The following is a 20,495-nucleotide window of genomic DNA, read 5'->3' as shown; positions in this document are numbered from 1 at the left end:
GGCACTGTACTAAGAAATGGGGTAGATACAAGCTAAGCAGGTTGGGTACAGTCCATGTTCCACATGGGGATCAGAGTCTAAGTCCCCATTTTACAGATGAGGTAACTGAGGCCCAGAGAAGTGAAGTAACCCACCCAAGGTCACCCAGCAGGCAAGTGGCAGAGCCAGGATTAAAACCCAGGTCCTTCTGACTCCCAGGCCCATGCTCTATGAGGCCATGCTGCTTCTCGGTTAGAAGGAGTGGTGGAGTTTCTACAACCTGAGGAGTCCCTGCTAGTCTCCTCCCTCTAGACTGTGAGCCCACTGTTGGGTAGGGACTGTCTCTATATGTTGCCAACTTGTACTTCCCAAGCGCTTAGTACAGTGCTCAGCACACAGTAAGTGCTCAATAAATACGATTGATTGATTGATTGCCACAGAAGGCTTCCCTCAGTACCTTCCAAGGAAAGGACGAGAAAGGAATGCCCCCTGGCGAGGGACCCTCGCCTGCCGAGAAATGCTCACCGTCGACCATGGCATCCTGCAGGAGCTCCCTCAGGCTTGCAGTGGCTTCATGGAGACCCAGGCCCAAGAGGGAAGCCTTCAGCTGAGCAATGTCTATGTGGCCATGCTGCAGGTGGCCAAGACCGGTGAAGGCCAGCTGCAGAGCTGCAAGTACACAGAAAAGGGATGGATGATTTGCTCCCCAGGGGTACGGAAGGAGGCCTTTCCCACCTCCTCATGTTTCTGCCATGTTGGCACGTTGCCCTTCCCAACATACAAGCTGGAGAAGGAAAGAGATCCCAGCTGACCCTACCAAGTAGGCCACAGAGCAGTCCTGAAGATTTGAAAAGAAAATGTCCAAATCTTCCTCATGGACTTTACCCTCAACAATTCTCAGGGCATTGGCATCCTTTATTACCGCCATCAATCAATCAATCCATCAAAAGTATGTATTAAGCGCTTCCCGTATGGAGAGCACTGTACTAAGTGCTTGGGAGAGGACACTATAACAATATAACGGAGTTGGTAGACACATTCTTTGCCCACCCACTACCATCATCATCAAAGCTATTGGCTGCCTCCCACTCTGGGCAGAGTCGTGTGTCAAGTTCTTAGGGGATGTAGAGCAGGAGTTCTCCCAACTGCTCCCATGCTGATCAATGCACTCATAATATTACACCTCATCTACTGCGTCAGCCTCCTCCCTGATCTCCCTGATGACTGTCTCTCCCCACTCCAATCCTAACTTTGGTCTGCTGCCAGGATCATTTTCTACAGAAACACTCAGTCCACCACATCTCCCCAGTTCTCCAAGATCCTCCACTTCACTCTGCTGCCCTGATCATTTTTCTAAAAAAAAAAAACTATTCAGTCCATAATTCTCCACTCCTCAAAAACCTCCAATGGTTGCTCACTCATCTCCAAATCAAACAGAAACCCCTGACCATCAGGTTTAAAGCACTTAATCAGCTCACCCCCTCCAACCTGGCCTCGCTCATCTCCTACTACAACCCAGCCAACATACTTGGCTCCTCTAATGCCAGCTTACTTACCTTACCTCAATTTCACCTGTCATCATCATTGTCATTATCAATAGTATTTATTGAGCATTTATTTTGTGCAGAGCACTGTACTCAGCACTTGGGAGAGTACAATACCCTGGAGTTGGCGTTGGAGTTGGCTAGAGAAGCAGCACGGCTCAGTGGAAAGAGCACAGGCTTTGGAGTCACAGGTCATGGGTTCAAATCCCAGCTCCGCCAATTGTCAGCTGTGTGACTTGGGGCGGGCCACTTAACATCTCTGTGCCTCAGTTACCTAATCTGTAAAATGGGGATTAAGACTGAGAGCCCCCCATGGGACAACCTGATCACCTTGTAACCTCCCCAGCGCTTAGAACAGTGCTTTGCACATAGTAAGTGCTTAATAAATGCCATCATTATTATTATTAGTTGGCAGATACATGTTTGCCCACAACGAGCTTACAGTCTAGAAGGGGGAGAAAAAACAGAGCACAGTTGACATGATCTTTGCATGAACCCCTTGCCTAAATTGTCCCTTGGGCCTGGACTTCCCTCCCCCTTTCATTTATTCATTCAATGGTATTTATTGAGCACTTACTGTGTGCAGAGCACTGTACTAAGCGCTTGGAAAGTACAATTCGGCAACAGATAGAGACAATCCCTACCCAACAACAGGCTCACAGCCTGGAAGGGGGAGACAGACAACAAAACAAGTAGACAGGAATCAAAAGCATCAAAATAGATAAATGGAATTATAAATATATACACATCATTAATAAAATAAATAGAATAATAAATATTTACAAATACACACAAGTACTGTGGGGCGGGGAAGGAGGTAGAGCAGAAGGAGGGAGTAGGGGTGATGGGGAGGGCAGGAGGAGCAGAGGAAAAGGGGGCTCAGTGTGGGAAGCCCTCCTGGAGGAGGTGAGCTCTCAGTAGGGCTTTGAAGGGGGGAAGAGAGCTAGTTTGGCAGATGTGAGGGGGGAGGGCATGCCAGACCAGAGGTAGGACGTGGGCCAGGGATCAACAGCGGGACAGGTGAGAACAAGGCACAGTAAGGAGGTTAGCGGCAGAGGAGCCAAGCAAAAGGAGAGAAGGAAGGTGAGGTAGGAGGGGACAAGGGGATGGACAGCTTTGAAGCCAACATTGAGGAGTTTTTGCTTCATGCGAAGGTTGATAGGCAATCACTGGAGATTTTTGAGGAGGGGAGTGACATGCCCAGAGCGTTTTTGTAGAAAGATAATCTGGGCAGCAGAGTGAAATATAGACTGAAGTGGGGAGAGACAGGTGTATGGGAGATCAGAAAGGAGACTGATGCAGTAATCCAATCGGGTTATGATGACAGATTGTACCAACAAGGTAGTGATTTGGACGGAGAGGAAAGGACAGATCTTGGCGATATTGTGAAGGTGAGAATGGCAGGTTTTGGTGACAGATTAGATGCGTGGGGTGAACGACAGAGTGGAGTCAAGGATGACACCAAGGTTGTGGGCTTGTGAGATGGGAAGGATGGTAGTGCCATTCACAATAACGGGAAAGTCAGGGAGAGGATGGGGTTTGGGAGGAAAGGTAAGGAGTTCAGTCTTGGACATGTTGAGAGTTAGGTGGCGGGTGGACATCTTCAGGTGGAGATGTCCTGAAGGCAGGAGGAGATATGAGCCTGGAGGGAGGGACAGAGAACAGGGGAGGAGATGTAGATTTGGGTGTCATCTGTGTAGAGATGATAGCTGAAGCCATGGGAGTGAATGAGTTCACCGAGGGTGTGAGTATAGATGGCCAACAAAAGGGGTCCGAGGACTGACCCTTGAGGCACCCCTACAGTTAGGGGATGGGAGGGGGAGGAGGAGCCCGCGAAGGAGACTGAGAGTGATCAGCCAGAGAGATAAGAGAACCAGGAGAGGATGGAGTCTGTGAGAGCAAGGTTGGATAACGTGTTGAGGAGAAGGGGATGGTAGACAGTGTCAGACCATCATTCTCCGCACCTTTGAGCCTTCCTAAAATCACATTTCCCAAGAAGCCTTCCCTTCCTAAGCCCTCATTTCCCCACCTCTCTGAATTGTCTATGTACTTGGGTCTATACCCCTTAAGCACTTTGATACTCCACTCCCAGTCCCACCACACATGTATCTATCTTCATACTCTGTCATTTTACCTATCTGTAATCTATATTAATTATTAATTTGTAATCTATAGCTAATTTCTATATTAAGCTACTTGTGGGCAGGAATCACATCTACCAACTCCTTTGTATTGCACTCTCCCAAGCACTTAGTACAGTATTCTGCAGAAAGCAAGCACTCAGTAAATACTATTTACTGATTACTCAGGCCCTGCAAGCTGCAGAGCAGAAACCAAAGACTTTGGACTGTCTATCAAGTGTCTCCCACAGATTTCAAATGTTTCCAAAGAGTACCAGAGGAAAACCAAAAATATGGACAAAAATAAAAACAAACCTATCGGTGGTGTATATTACGATTGTACGAAAAACTGAAAGTCTATTTCACAGTCAGTCTAATTCTTTCCAACAACTTCTCTTGGATACAAAGCTTTCACTTACCTACAGATTGTGAGAATCGTTTGAGGCTGGTCACTTTCTGGGTGAAATCTTTCCAATCTACATTCCCATTGTCTGCAAGGACAAAATCCAGACACATTGGCAAAGAAAGGAGGATGGTGATGGGTTGTGAGAAATAGAGAATGTATTAAAATTCCCAAAGTAGCAGCTATTAGTTGCATTTTGCTCCCTAGAAAGTTAGCCCAGTGATACAGGTTTGTGGAAACCTGTAGCCCAAGAAGTGCCCATTACTAGATGGTCAACCCAATGAAACAGGTTTATGGAAATCTGTAACCCAAGAAGTGTCCACTACTAGATGGTCAACCCAATGAAACAGGTTTGTGGAAACTTGTAGCCCAAGAATTGCCCACTGTTAGACGGTCAGACCAGTGATACAGGTTGTGGAAATCGGGCCAGAGGCACCATCGGGGCTATGCTTGTAAGAGGATGGAATATCTCTCCTCCTGATCTCCTTCCCCACCCCAGGTTGCACTGGGCTCTTTTGGAGTGAAGATGCCCAAGAGAGCGGCCAGGCATGGGAAGCAGGGGAGAAGGAGAGCACTCATTCATTCATTCATTCAATTGTATTTATTGAGCGCTTACTGTATGCACAGCACTGTACTAAGCGCTTGGGAAGTACAAGTTGGCAACATGTAGAGATGGTCCCTACCCAACAGCGGGCTCACAGTCTAGAATGGGGACATGAGAGGAGCAAAACATGTGGGCTGAGTTACCAGTGGAAGCAGAATGAGTAAAAGCAATGGGGAGAGAGTTAATTAGGTGCTTTAAAGTTAATGATGAGGTGTTTCTTCTTGATGTGGGGATGCATAGTGCCAGGGCTGTTTCTGATGGGGAACATAGGGCCAGCCCCTTGCTCAGGATCCCTCAGCCCTTTCTTGATTGCAGCCTAGCAGCCCACCTTGTGAGCTCCGTAAATCCAAGTGGTCCCTGCAAGTTCAAGTTCCTGTGATATCTATTCCCTGACTTCCTTTTCTTACCTCTCCACCTCTCCTCCACGCCCCGACATCTCAACCCAGCCCGCAAACATCACCTTCTAATACCAACTTACTCTCTATACCTCAGTCTCGTTTACCTCACCAGCAATCCCTGGCCCACTCTGCCCTGGAACTCCTTCTCCCTTCATATCTAACACACCATCACTCTCCCCACCTTCCAAGCCTTATTAAAATCACAACTCCTCCAAGAGACCTTCCCTGATTAAGCCCTCCCTTTGGCATCACCTATGTGCTTGGGTCTGTAGCCCTTAAGCACATTGAAATTTACCCCTTCCTGCAACACTTCATTATAAAGCCATTATTTTAATGACTGTCTCCCACTCTAGCCTGTAAACTCCTTGTGGGCAGAGATCATGCCTCCCAACTCTATTGCACTGTACTCTCCCAAGTGTTTAGTACAGTGCTCTGCACAGAGTGAGACTCAATAAATACTACTGATTGATTGATTTTCCATTAGTCCTGTGGACAGGGCCCAGGAGTTAGCAAATGCATCTGAGGCGGAAGAGGGCATGTTTTCCAGCATAGCCGGGGTGCTGAGAGAGGTGTGATTGGGGTTGGGGCCAATGGCAGGACTGCAGGGCAAGGAGACCACCAAGTGTACTGGCAGCCCAAACCCTGAATAATAATAATAATTATGGTATTTGTTAAGCACTTACTATGTGCCAAGCACTGTACTAAGTGCTGGGGTAGATACAAGGTAATCAGGTTGTCCCACATGGGGCTCACAGTTCTAATCCCCATTTTACAAATGAGGTAACAGAAGCATAGAGAAGTTAGGTGACTTGCCCAAGGTCATACAGCAGACAACTGGTGGAGCCACTATTAGAACATATGACCTCTGACTACCAAGCCCTTGCTCTTTCCACTAAACAACGCCTTAAAGAAATTAAAGTAAGAATTGTAAAATATTTACATTTAAATTGTGGCTACAGTGTGTATTTGAGTGCTCATGGCTAACAGAAACTGGTGTGTGTCGAGGTGGGGGTACTGGCAAGGTATGTTGGTAAAGTAGGAGCTTGTGAACACTTGGACCGGTGAGGAGAGATTTTTGGGACTCCTCTGCAAAGGTCAGATTAGAGTTCACACCTTCTATGTGCCTGAAGGCATAGATCCAAAGTACTCAAATTCATCAAATGTGAATATGCATGCTCAAATTTGGGATCCCTGGGTAGGGAGCTTGTTCGGGTGCCAAGTAGCTTCATCTAAGCAGCCCAAGTCCAGGGGGTGCTCACCGTCCAGCGCACAGGACACAAGAGCTTCTTCAAACTCCTCTTTGGTTAAATTGATGTTCATTTTGGTCAAGGCCACCTTCAAGTCTTCAATGTTAATCTTTCCGTCTTTGACACGTTTGATGATTTTGACACCCTCCTGCAATGCTGAAAGGGGTAAAGGGCCACACACAAAGATTTATTCAGGAACTTGAATTTCCATGGAAGATCCACAAGTAGATTTTGGGTTTTACCCAGGCCCTCTGGGCCTGAAGATGTCTAAGTCCATTCCCATCAGTGAGCTGCTCACCCCTGTAATAATAATAATAATAATGTTGGTATTTGTTAAGCGCTTACTATGTGCAAAGCACTGTTCTAAGCACTGGGGTAGATACAAGGTAATCAGGTTGTCCCACTTGGGGCTCACAGTCTTCATCCCCATTTTACAGATGAGGGAACTGAGGCCCAGAGAAGTGAAGTGACTTGCCCAAAGTCACACAGCTGACAAGTGGTGGAGCCGGGATTTGAACCCCCGACCTCTGACTCCAAAGCCCAGGCTCTTTCCACTGAGCCACGCTGCTTCCCTTGGTGAACTCATTCGCTCCCAAGGCTTCATCTATCATCTCTATGCTGATGACACCCAAATCTACGTCTCTGCCCCTGCTCTCTCTCCCTCTCTCCAGGCTCATATCTCCTCCTGCCTTCAGGACATCTCCATCTAATAATAATAATAATGATGGCATTTATTAAGCGCTTACTATGTGCAGAGCACTGTTCTAAGCGCTGGGAGTTACAAGGTGATCAGATTGTCCCACGGGGAGCTCACAGTCTTCATTCCCATTTTACAGATGAGGTAAGTGAGGCACAGAGAAGTGAAGTGATTTGCCCAAAGTCACACAGCTGACAATTGGCAGAGCCTGGATTTGAACCCATGACCTCAGACTCCAAAGCCCGTTCTCTTTCCACTGAGCCACGCTGCTTCTCTCTGCATGTCTGCCCACCATCTAAAGCTCAATATGTCCAAGACTGAACTCCCTTATCTTCCCTCCCAAACCCTGTCCTCTCCCTGACTTTCCCATCACTGTAGACGGCACTACCATCCTTCCCTTCTCACAAGCCCGCAACCTTGGTGTCAGCCTGTTGTTTGATAGGAACCGTCTCTATATGTTGCCAACTTGTACTTCCCAAGCGCTTAGTATAGTGCTCTACACACAGTAAGTGCTCAATCAATACGATTGAATGAATGAATGAATCTTCAACTATGAGAAAACATTCGACTTTGAGGAGCTAAAATTCACACTGATGACAGACTATCTCTGATAATTTTTCTACAGTGGGGCAGGAAGGGACTTGGGGGCTGCACTGCAGTTACAGCTCCTCCTAGGAGTCTAGCAAGTGCTCGGGGAGCCAGAGAGTTACACACACACACACACAAAAAAAATAAAAATAAAAATAAAAAATACAATAAAATAAAAATGGCTGAGGCCGGTCCTCTGTCTTAACGAAGTGTGCTAATACTAGTATACTACGACTATTACTACTGCTAACAATAATAATAATGATATTTGTTAAGCACTTACTTATGTGCCAAGCACTGTACTAAGTGCAGCGGGAGATATAAGATCATTAGGTCCCACAAGGGGCTCACAAGTCTAAGTAGAAGGGAAATCAAGTACTGAATCCTCATTATGCAGAAGAGGCACAGATAAGTGAAGTGACTTACCCAAGTAGGCAAGTGGCAGGGCTGAGATTAAAACCCAGGCCCTCTGACTCCAAGGCTCGTGCTCTTACCACTAGGCCACACCACTTCTTCATAAAATTCATTCAAACAGCACCCCAGGCACTCTTATTATGGAGCCTCGCTAATGCCCCCTATCCGATTTAGCAGGGAAGGAAAACAACATTTCCTTTGAATTAAGCTACCTCGGAACACTACCCAGGGAAATGTCCTGAACAAGAGAAAAAGCACTGTAACTGTACTGTACTGGCAGTTCTCAGGACATGACCATCTCTTAAATACTTTCCCAGGAGCTTTGAATATTTTTTGAATACTCTCCCAGGAGCTGTGATCTGTACACAGTAAACACTCAAAAAATATCACTGATTGATTGATGTGACGGTTGAGAGAGGAGCAGAGCCTGGCCCATCCAGTCAGTTGGAGGCAGATCTCCCAAGGTCCATCCATTTTAACTGCTGGGCCTCTAGCTGTAAGCTTGTTGTGGGAAGGGAATGTGTCTGTTATATTGTACTCTCCCAAGCACTTAGTACAGTGCTCTGCACACAGCGAGCACTCAATAAATACAATTGACTAACAGTGACTCAATCAAGTTGTGTGCATTTTCATGTAGATCTGGCCACCATCCGCCTAGCACCCCACTCCTCTTCATTTCCAGAAGTTAGAAGAAAGGACCCCAATTTTTAGCTGTTAGAATATTCTCAAAAATGCTGTACCACCTGTCAAGGGGTGTTCCAAATGGAAGAGAGCAGGCAGAACCTGAGCCCCCCAGACTCTGCTTTTCACATAGGTCTCAAACCCAAACCGTCCAAATCTGAGCCATGAGCAGAGCTGATGGTCAAGTTTGGGGAGAGTCCAAATCCACTGGCCTGACTATCTCTGTGTACCAGTTGGACCAGTTGAGGGCTGCCATTTTTTTAAAGAAACATCTCATTGGTTTAACGTTTCAGTCATTTGCGTTTCATTGTCCTAGTATCCAGGAACCCTTTGAGAGCAAGAATCATCTTTTTCCCTTCCTTTTCATTTTCAATACCCTTGCTGCTGTAAAAACCCCTCCAGGCCTTCTCATACTCCCTCCACTGCTTCCCTCCTGCCCCTTCCAAAACCTACCTGACTGCCCCTAAATAATAACAACAATAATAATAATAGTATTTGTTAAGCACTTACTATGTGCAAACCTATACTAGGCACTGGGATAGTAACATGATAATCAGGTTGGACACAGTCCCCATTCCAAATGGGGCTCACAGTCTAAGAGGGAGGGAGAACATGCATTCAATCCCCATTTTAAGGATGAGGAAACTGAGGCCCAGAGCAGTTAAATGACTTGCCCAAGGTCACACGCAAAAGGCAAGTGGGAGAGTCAGGATTCAAACACAGGTCCTCTGACTTCGAAGCCTGTGCTCTTACCACTAGACCATGCTTCTTGCCTGGTCCCCTTGATCCCAGCATGTAAAAGTGCCCAGCCTCACTCCTCTGCCACTCCCATGCTCAAAGGGACCTGGGGGACCAGAAGGAGCTGAGGGAGAAAAGTGACCCCACCCCCCAACCCAGAGAAAACCCTTTGGGTTTGGGTGTTTGCAGATGGATTCGGCCAATTAGCCAATCTGAGTCAATCCATCACACTGGGTGACCAGAGGAATGCAGGTGATGTCACAAGCTTGTCCTTGACCATGTCCATAACCACACCCACAAGAACTGTCCTTGATTGCTTTAGGAGACAAGCAGGGGGAAGTACAAAGCTGGAAACAAGACAAAGGGCTGCGTGTCTACTACGGAGAGTGCTAGTAAAAAACTACTTGACCCTGGTAGCCTCGACTTCTTCTAAATAATTCCCTGGCAAGTTTTAGCTCTAGGGAGAACAGATTTTTAGGTCCTGCCTAGAAGCAAGAGAAAACTGGCAGTGGAATTCTGGGCTCTAAATCTCCAGTAAAGTCCTGAAAGTTTGGCTAGCCTGAGGCACTTCAATGTCTGAAATCACCAGTGGTTCAGGCACTTTCTCCAGAACTCTGTGAACTCCAGTGGAGGGAGATTCAGGACTCATGTAGATCATACCGGAGGCAGGAAAATGTGCACAGGCCCTGGGTGCTGCAACTTACTCTGACTACACATTCCCTGCCAAATCAGGCAATTCAAAGACTGTTGAGTCAGGAGACCCAGGTTCTAGTCACAGTTGACAGGAAAGCTCCTTGGGAAATTCTTCCTTTACCAGAAAAGCTTTCTCTCCCCAGATCTGACTCCCAGGCCTGTGCTCTTTCCACTAGACCACACTGTTTCTCCAGCTCTTCTCATCTCAGTCCCTTAGCATAAACAACTTCTCATCACGTTTTTACCCATTGATTTTCATACTCAACAGTTCAAGCACTTCCCTTCTTCCTACTGGTAAATTCTTTTTATATCTGTCTCCTCCACTAGGTCAAAAGCACCCTGGGGGCAGGGATCATGCCTCCTACCTCTTCTGCATGCCTACAAACATGTAATACAGGGCTCTACCCACAGTAGGCACTCAATAAATATTATAGATTGATTGACTGATTGATTGATCGTGCCTGTCCAGTCCAGCTTCGATACAGACCCAGGAAGGTTGGCTGGAAATGGACTGATCCTTTGAATGACATTATTTGACTAGGGTTTTGGTTGTTTTTTTATTCTGGTATTTGTTAAGAGCTTACTATGTGCCAGACACCGTACTAAAACCTGGAGTAAACAAAAGCTAATCAGGTTGAACACAGTCCTGTCCTACATGAGGCTGAGGCTGACAGTCTCCCCATTGTAAATGTAAAATCCCCATTTTACAGATGAGGTAACTGAGGCACAGAGAAGTTAAGTGGCTTGCCCAAGGTCACAGAGCAGACAAGCCACAGAGCCAGGATTAGAATACAGGTTCTACTGACTCCTGGGCCTGTACTCTAGCCACTAGGCCACAGGTTTGACTTGATGTATTTAATTTCCTTGGGATTTTCCACTCCCCCTATGGTGAGCTACGAAAGATGTTTGGTAAACCCTTCCCTCACCTTCTTCCCAACTTTTAAGGTTGGCTTAACATCTGGATAGCAGTCATCTAGACTGGGAACTCATTGTGGGCAGGGAATATGTCTAACAACTCTGTGGTATCATACTCTTCCAAGTGCTTAGAACAGTGCTATGCATGCAGGAAGTGCTCCATAAATACCATCGATCAACTGATGGTGAGCCCTTGTCTAATGGCAGTGTGTCTTCCACTACAGCAAACTAACGTTACTGAAATACTCCCCACCCATTTGAGATGAGATCAATGTTTTTCAAATTACCTCGTTCATTAAATAGGCCCAGACAGAGTTAATAGAGTATTTACCATCAAAAGGACCAGAAGATTCACTTTCCCTGGTCTCAGTCAGGCTTTCCGGGACACTTCCGGCTGTGTTGGGAATCTCACACAATGCTGAAAAAAAAAAGTACCCAGAAAGAAAAGGCAGCAGGTGATTCCATTAGTGGGATTAATGAAAAAACTGACATTTAAGCAAAGTGACTTCACAGCAAGAACCACTTCTCTAGAAGAAAAAAACATGAATCAGAGTATTTCACTTCAGTTAGTCCAGGGCATTTCTACGGCAGCATTGGTCCGCAGGGTGCGCTGGGCTTCTGAAGTGTCGGCACACTTCACAACATCCCTAATGTCTGTCTTCCCCTGAAGACTGGAAGCTCCTTGAGGGCTGGGAACGTACCTACCACTCTGTTATATTGTACTCTCCCAAGCTCTTAGTACAGTGCTCTGCACCCAGGAAGCACTCAAATAGTTTTGGTTGACTGAGTGAATGATAGACTAGAAGCAGATTCCCATGAACCTCCATCAAACCTTGTCAGGATCCCTGGATGCCCCACAGCCATCTTAGGAATCCTCTGGACCAGGATCAAGCGCTAAGAGCAATGCTCTGTACATAGAAAGTGCTCAATAGATACCACTGATTGAGTGATTGATCAGAATGTGCAGAGTGGCTAAGCAGAACTACCCAGTACAGCCCTGTCTGAATTCCCCCAATCCAGAGGAGCTGACTCAGAAGTGCCAAAAGCAGCCTAGGACCAGAATGTGTCTTCTAGTGTACTATCAATCAATCAATCAATCGTATTTATTTAGCGCTTACTGTGTGCAGAGCACTGCACTAAGCGCTTGGGAAGCACAAGTTGGCAACACATATCCCAACTATCCCAAGCGGGTAGTTCAGTGCCCTGTATATAGGAGGAGCTCAGTAACTACTACTGATCTATCCATTGCTTGGATGCCTGCCGGGCCTGTGGCATTTAAATAAAACAGCACTTTTCACTTAAAGGGTCAAACAGGCCCTATGAGCCCGAGAAGAAGTACTAAGGGACACTGGCTTATCACCCCAGCATCAAGGATTACCCTAATCTTTGATGACACCAACTGTCAAACCTGGAAGCTCCATGCAGTTAGCAACTGTGTCTACCACTTCTGTTATACTGTACACTCCCAAGAGCTTAGTGTGGTGTTCTGCACAAAGTAAGTGCTCAATAAATAGGATTGATTGATACAATATCATTCCTCAGGACCTGCTGCTTTTCAAAAATCTTTGGGGTAGAACTCTTACCAGTGAAATTGGAGAAATCCCTGGTGCCTCTTAACTTAGCCAAAAGTTCTTTGATATTCACTGTGCGGTTTTCTGTAAGGTAAAGCATTTAGAGAATGAGACAGTTGTACAGTCCTAGCTAGAGGGGCAGGCAACGTTGCTTTTCTGGCGAAGCTGAGCTGAGGACAGCAGGAAACAATAGTAACTGACAGACCAACTCAGCACCGAGAAGCAGCGTGGCCTAATGGAAACAGCCTGGGCCTGGGAATCAGAGAACCTGGGTTCTAATCCTGGCTCTGCCACTTGTCTGCTGCATCACCTTGAGCAAGTCACTAAACTTCTCTCAGCCTCAGTTTCCTCAAAATAAATAATTTAATAATAATCATAAATTTAATACTAAATAATTTCCTGTAAAATAACAACTATAGTATTTGTTAAGCGCTTACTATGTGCCAAGCACTGTTCTAAGCACTGGGATAGATACAAGGTAATCAGGTTGGCCTACATGGGGCTCGCAGTCAATCCCCATTTTACAGATGAGGTAACTGAGGCACAGAGATGTTAAGTAAGTTGTCCTAGGTCACCCAGCTGGCAAGTGGCTCAAAAATCCTCAAAAATCTCCAGTGGCTACCAATCAACCTAGGCATCAGGCAAAAACTCCTCACTCTCGGCTTCAAGGCTCTCCATCACCTCGCCCACTCCTACCTCACCTCCCTTCTTTCCTTCTCCAGCCCAGCCCGCACCCTCCGCTCCTCTGCCGCTAACCTCCTCACTGTGCCTCGTTCTCGCCTGTCCCGCCGTCGACCTCCGGCCCACGTCCTGCCCCTGGCCTGGAATGCCCTCCCCCCGCACATCCGCCAAGCTAGCTCTCTTCCTCCCTTCAAAGCCCTACTGAGAGCTCCCCTCCTCCAGGAGGCCTTCCCAGACTGAGCCCCCTCCTTCCTCTTCCCCCCTCCCCCTCCCCATCCCCCCTGCCTTACCTCCTTCACCTCCCCACAGCAGCTGTATATCTATCTATCTATCTATCTATCTATCTATCTATCCATATATAGATATATATACATACATATATATGTGTATATATGTTTGTATGTATTTATTACTCTATTTATTCTACTTGTACATATTTATTCTATTTACTTTATTAATATGTTTTGTTTTGTTGTCTGTCTCCCCCTTCTAGACTGTGAGCCCACTGTTGGGTAGGGACCATCTCTATATGTTGCCAACTTGTACTTCCCAAGTGCTTAGTACAGTGCTCTGCACACAGTAAGCACTCAATAAATACAATTGAATGAATGAATGAAAGTGGCTGAGCTGGGATTAGAACCCACATCATCTGACTCCAAGCCCGTGCTCTTTCCACTAAGCCATGCAGCTTCTGTAAAATGGGACTGAAATACCTGTTCTTCCTCCCCCATAGACTGTGGGACCCATATGGGGTGGGTACTTTGTATGGCATTAACTCACTTGGAAAATGTGGATTGAGACTGTGAGCCCCTCGTGGGACAAGAGACTGTCCAACCCGATTTGCTTGCATCCATCCCGTGCTTATTACAGTGCTTGGCACATAGTAAGCACACTTAACAAATACAATTATTATTATTGTTATTCATTTGGGGGCTCACAATCTATGGGCCTGATGCTGATGAGAATTGTGTCCTTCACCGCTTGCCTCATGCCTGTCCCTTCATCTCCCCATGACATCCCCTTTCTTAGACTGTGAGCCCCTTGAGGTCATGGGCCATGTCTCTATCTCCTCTACATATTTCTTTCCCTGTGTTTAGTTCAGAGCTTTGCACAGTCAGCACTGATTCCGATGTGGGACATGAACTGCATCCAACCTGCTTAATGTGTATCTTCTCCAGTGCTTGGTACGATACTTGGCACATAAAGAGTGCTTTACAGATACCACGCATCACTACCATTAGTAGTAGTCGTACTATTTTATTTTGTTAAGATGTTTTGTTTTGTTGTCTGTCTCCCCTTTCTAGACTGTGAGCCCGTTGTTGGGTAGGGACCATCTCTATATGTTGCCAACTTGTACTTCCCAAGCGCTTAGTACAGTGCTCTGCACAGAGTAAGCTCTCAATAAATACGATTGAATGAATGAACTACTACTACTTTCCCAATACACCTTCCTCTCCCCGCCTTCTTTCCATGTGCCCACAGCTGAATGGTAGAATGGCAATCGTGGCAAGTTCCTGTCTCCAGGCCACCTTTGGTAGACCCGCCTCTTCCTTCCCCTCCATTTCCCTCCTCTCCTCTTTCCTCCCTTCCCATGGCTCAGCAACGAAAGCCAAGCCTCTGTTTCCAGGGAATGTCAAGTGCCCTGTCTGCTGCCCTCCCATGCCCCGCTGCACTAGAGGGCCTGGTCAGCATGAAGGGTGACAGAACACTTGGATAGGACAAGTTAGGCTCATTTCTCCCAAGCACTAGTACAGTGCTCTGCACATAGTAAGTGCTCAATAAATCCCACTGATTGATTATGCTCTAAAAGATGTGAACAATAGACCCCATCCCACCATCCCAGAAGCAGAAGCAGTCATCCCACCTCGGGCCCAGCAGCCACCAACTCCTTTCCCAACTCACCCAATATGCAAAGGGAATGAAGCAGCTCCTCTAGTTTGGGTTGGGTTAAATGGAGCCCAAAGCAGCGCAGGCAGAAGTCCACATCCTGGAGGCTCACCATGTCCTCTTTGATGAGACCAAGGGCCATGAGGATGCCCTGGACACTGGGTTCTGCGGATGAAAGGAACACGCCTCCTGTGATGGGTAGTGTGGGCAGCCAGTGACGTGTCGCCACATCTAAACCCAGCTAAAGGTTCTGATTTCCTCCCCACAGCCCCCTGCCCCCTCCAGCAGCCTTCCTAGACTGCCCTGAGGCTCTGTGGCTGAAAGTGGGAAGACAGTGACAGGGTGGACAAGCTGCTCTCCGTTAACCACCCAAATCAGGTGAAGTGATTTGGCTTCCTGGACCTAATGGGCACTGGGTGTTGACATCCCCAGCAATGGGGCTCGGGCTTGCTCTGGGGAACACTGGGGCTCAAGTATCTCTCTCGCTGGGAAAATACACAACCGGTCAGTTGCAGGGATGACTGCTGTATGTGGATTTTCAAGCACGGGCATAAATTGGGCCAAAGCAGCCTCTATGCATGGAGGTCCACAGAGAAAGAGGACCCAAAGTTTGCCCTCTGCTCCAGATGTCCCAGAGTCTATGGTCACTGTTCCTTCCCTAATGCTTTCAGGTCAGAGCCGAAGCCTCTGCCCCCATGTCTAGATACTCTATTGGATTGTAATAATGATGGCATTTATTAAGCACTTACTATGTGCAAAGCACTATTCTAAGTACTGGGGAGGTTATAAGGTGATCAGGTTGTCCCGGGGGGGGGCTCACAGTCTTAATCCCCATTTTACAGATGAGGTCACTGAGGCACAGAGAAATTAAGTGACATGCCAAAAGTCACACAGCTGACAATTGGGGGAGCCAGGATTTGAACCCATGACCTCTGACTCCAAAGCCCGGGCTCTTTCCACTGAACCACACTGCTTCTCTAGGATTGTACTCTCCTGAGTGCTTAATACAGAGCTCTGCACACACTAAGTGCTCACTAAATACCACTGATTGATTGATTGATTGACTGACTAGGGCAACCCTCTTCACTGGACCATCTTGGAGGCCTGGCTTTAACTTTCAACTGTAGGCAGGGCTTGGCTGCCTCTTCTTCCCCAACTGCTGAATGGCCAAGCCGCTCTTCTCCTGGCAAGGATGGACAGGATTGTCGTTTGAGGCCAAACCAATTTCCCAGGTGAAATTTATTGAGGACCTTCCAAACTTTCCAAATAAGAAAATCTGCCTGCTGCACCTCCCCTAATCTGGGCCCAAGAGCATGCATTTTTAGCAGCAGTGACAAAATAAGCCAGACACGAAAGCAAAAAGCTGCATTGCCAAGTGGATAGAGCACGGGACTGGGAGTCAGTAGGTCATGGGTTCGAATCCTGGCTCCGCCACTTGTCTGCTATGTGACCTTGGGCAAGTCACTTTACTTCTCTGTGCCTCAGTTACCTCATCTGTAAGATAGGGATTCAGACTGTAAGCCCAATATAGGACATGGACTGTGCCTAACCCAATTTGTTTGTATTCCCCCTCAGCACTTAGTACAGTGCCTGGCACAAAGTAAGTGCTTAACACATACCATGATTATTATTACTATGAAAGAAGTGAAAAACTAGTAGGCGGGCATCAGTAAAGATACAGAAGTTTAGAGGACCTCATAAGAGTGACTTTGTGTTTAGCAAAAGGGTGAGAAACAGAATGGCCTAGTAGGAAGAACACAGGCCTGGGAATCAGAGGACCTGAGTTTTAATCCCAGCTCTGCTGCTTGTCTGTTGTGGGACCTTGGGCAAGTCACTTAACTTCTCTATTCCTCAGCTACTTCATTTGTAAAATGGGGATTGTTATCAATAATAACGATAATAATAATAATTGTGGTATTTGTTAAGCACTTACTATGGGCCAGGCACCGCACTAAGTACTGGGGTGGATATAAGTAAATCAGGTTGGACATAATCCCTGTCCCACATGTCCCACAGTCTCAATCTCCAATTAACAGATGAGGTAACTCAGGCACAGAGGAAGTGAAATGACTTGTCCAAGATTACACAGCAGACAAGTGGCTGAGTCAGGATTAGAAACCAGGTCCTTCTGACTCCCAGCCCCATGCTCTACCCATTAGACCATATGAGCCCCATGTGGGTCAAGGACTTTACCAACTGGATTATCTTGACTCTACCCTATCACCTAATACAGTGCCAGACACATAGTAAGCATTTAATGGACACCATTTAAAAAAAAAAAAGAAAGAAGCTTAGGCCCTGGAGAGCAGCTGCAGCATTCTAGAAACTTCCATCAAATTGTCTTTTGCTCAGGAATGAAGAAGTATGAGAAGGGAATAGAGAGTCTTACTGTCTGAGAAGATCAGAGAGGCAATAAATGGGTCTCCCCATCACCCCACGCAGTCAGGGAACCTAAACATCAGGGGAAGGGATTGGGGCTAGAACTGGATCTCTCTACAGGAGTAGCTTAACTGGGGGCAGACTTCCCCTCTGTCCTCAAAGGTTGTGGGTCTGATTTCACAGATGATGAGGTCCAAGATGTTCTAACTTTAAACAAGAAACAATCCCTATTGATCAGATCCCATTTCCCTACTGATCATGTGACTCTCTGCCAAGTCCATGGATGTTGTCCAAGAACTAGAACTCCTGCATTCTCATAGGGTCTGACCAGAAAAACTGAATCTGTTCATCCTAGCCAGCCTGATCCTTACCTTGTAACTTAGACAACTGTTCCATGTTGGCCAGGAATTCTTCAAAATCCACCTTTCCATCTCCTGCAAGATAAGAGATCACTTTGACATATGATGATGAATTAGAAATTATTTATTAACAATAATAATAGTGGTATTTGTTAAGCACTTACTAGATCCCAGGCACTGTATTAAGTGCCCGGGGTAGATACAAGCTAATCAGGCTGGACACAGTCCCTGCCCCAGAAGGGGCTCACAATCTTAATCCCCATTTTACAGATGAGGTACCTGAAGCACAGAAAAGTTAAGTGACTTTCCCAAGGTCACACAGCAGACAAATGGCTCCCTTCTGACTCCCAGGCCATGTTCTATCTACTAGGCCATGCTGCTTCTCTATATTAATGTCTGTCTCCCCCTCTAGACTGCAAGCTTGTTGTGGTCAGGGACCATGTCTACCACCTCTGTTGTACAGTACTCTCCAAGCACTTAAACAAGTACAGTCTAGGCTGTAAGCTCACCTCTAGACACTAAGCTCTCCGTGGGCAGGGAATGTGTCTGCTAACAGTTGTATTGTACTCTCTCAAGTACTCTGCACATAGTAAATGCTCAATAAATACCACTGATTGACTGACTGATATTCACTGCTCCCTCAGCCCCACAGCCCTTATTTACATATCCATTTTTAAAAAATTTATATTAATGTCTGTCTCCCCCTCTAGACTGTAAGATCACTGTAGGTAGGGAACATCGTTATGGGCAGTGCTTTGTTGCGGGCAGTGCCCTGCAGAGCAGTGTGTTAAGTTCTGGGACAGTACAACACAGCAGAGTTGGTAGACATGTTCCCTGCCCGAAACGAGCTTACAGTCTCTATTAGAAGAACAGCAAAGGGGTTTGATCCACAGCTGAGAAGGAATGGTTCTGATCCCAGAAGTGAGGAGGATTCAGTTCAAATTCCCAATGGAATGAAGTAGCTGGAGGAGCAGCAGAGCATCTTGGGTTCAGGTCAGTGGGTGGACACAGTACAATATGGGAAGATGCCCTAGGGAGCCTGAGGGAGTGTCTTCACCTCTTCAAAGCCCTCCTGAAAATCCACCTCCTCCAGGAGGCTTTCTCCAATTAAACTCCACCTTCCCGGGTCATGTCATTTCAGTAACTCCCCCTATCATTTTGTTTCTACACCAGCACTTAGCATTAAGGCTATATCGACTTAAGCTCATTTACACTCATTTATGTACTTGTCCTTCCAACCACCTGCTACCAGTTGTCATTGGACTGCTCTTCCTAACACTTCCATAATTTGTAAAACATTTATGTCTACCCTGTCTCTGCTCTAGCCAAATGTATTTAACAATTTCCAGAAGCCTAGCCTGACTAAAACTCACAATACAGTTAGAAGATATGATCCCTGTTCTTAAGGAGCTTACTATCTAATTGTGGAGCCAGGCACAAAATAAGTTTCATATAGGAGACCTAAATGTGGCAGGCAGCATGTTCCTGGATCTCAAACTATCAGTAATAAATGATGGCCTGATGGGATACACTACATATCATTATATAATACCATGTTCCTATATATCACATATTGTTCTAAGCACGGCAGTTGATTCAAGATAATCAGAATGAACACAATCCCTGTTTCACACAAAGCTCCCAGTCTAAAAGGGAGAAAGAACAGGTAGTTTATCCTCATTTCTGGATGTTTAATCGATACTTGATAAATTATAATACATTTAGAGCAGCACAAAAATTTGTTTTAATCAAATTCCCCACAGAGCAAGCAGGCTTAATCTCTGGGAATTTTTTTTTAGAATTTGTTCTAAATAGATTCCTACCTACAGGCATACAAGTTGAGCATTGGCATCTCCATAATCCTCCCAGACCCCCAGGGTCAGGTTGTTTACATAGCAGGGGATATCAATTCCTGGTTCCCTCAGTGCAGGGAGCACAATGGCCTCAGGAAGCCTACCGTCAACTATCAGGGTTGCTTGGAAGTCCTCTTCATTCAAGTTGCTATTGAATTTGATGAGGATGTTCCACAGGTCCTGGGCATCTATCTTGTCCTCTCTCATGCTACTGATGTTTTTAACGATGCCCGGGATCGCTGTTGGGTGGACAGAGTAAATGGTTCATGGTAGGACACATGATGAATAAATAACAATAATAATAATAACAATTATGGTATTTGTTAATCACGTACTATGTGCCAACCACTGTTCTAAGCACTGGGGTAGATACAGGGTAATCAGGTTGGCCCTTGTGGGGCTCAGTCTCAATCCCCATTTTACAGATGAGGTAGCTGAGGCACAGAGAAGTTAAGAGATTCGCCCATGGTCACACAGCAGATAAGTGACAGAGCCAGGATTAGAACCCAAGATGTCTGACTCCAAAGTCCATGCTCTTGCCACTAGGCCATGCTGCTTCTCCAAGAATTTACCCTTATTACTGTAACCCCTCCAACCTCTCAAATAATCACTCTCTTGAAGAGTGATTGATAATGATTAAAAACAAAAATAATGGTGATATTTGTTAAGCACTCACTATATATCAAGCACTTTACTAAGCCCTGGGGTAGGTACAATATAATCAGATTAGACACAGTCCCTGTC

General features: G+C 46.2%; 1 protein-coding gene across 1 annotated transcript in view; it reads right to left on the bottom strand.

The window, feature by feature from the left end:
- The window catches only part of EFCAB3 (EF-hand calcium binding domain 3), a 168,385-nt gene that overhangs the window by 92,353 nt on the left and 55,537 nt on the right, over window positions 1-20,495 (bottom strand). Inside the window, exons 17-24 of the mRNA XM_038754828.1 lie at window positions 19,856-19,990; window positions 17,911-17,973; window positions 15,176-15,325; window positions 12,605-12,676; window positions 11,353-11,439; window positions 6,308-6,451; window positions 4,063-4,134; window positions 505-648 (exon numbers count right to left, since the gene is read on the bottom strand). Of these exons, the coding sequence (XP_038610756.1) occupies window positions 505-648; window positions 4,063-4,134; window positions 6,308-6,451; window positions 11,353-11,439; window positions 12,605-12,676; window positions 15,176-15,325; window positions 17,911-17,973; window positions 19,856-19,990 (867 nt within the window). The remainder of the gene's footprint in view (window positions 1-504; window positions 649-4,062; window positions 4,135-6,307; window positions 6,452-11,352; window positions 11,440-12,604; window positions 12,677-15,175; window positions 15,326-17,910; window positions 17,974-19,855; window positions 19,991-20,495) is intronic.

The sequence above is a fragment of the Tachyglossus aculeatus genome, chromosome 11 (assembly GCF_015852505.1).
Source record: "Tachyglossus aculeatus isolate mTacAcu1 chromosome 11, mTacAcu1.pri, whole genome shotgun sequence".
NCBI classification, from domain to species: Eukaryota; Metazoa; Chordata; class Mammalia; order Monotremata; family Tachyglossidae; genus Tachyglossus; species Tachyglossus aculeatus.
This window is presented reverse-complemented; position numbering and strand designations above follow the sequence as displayed.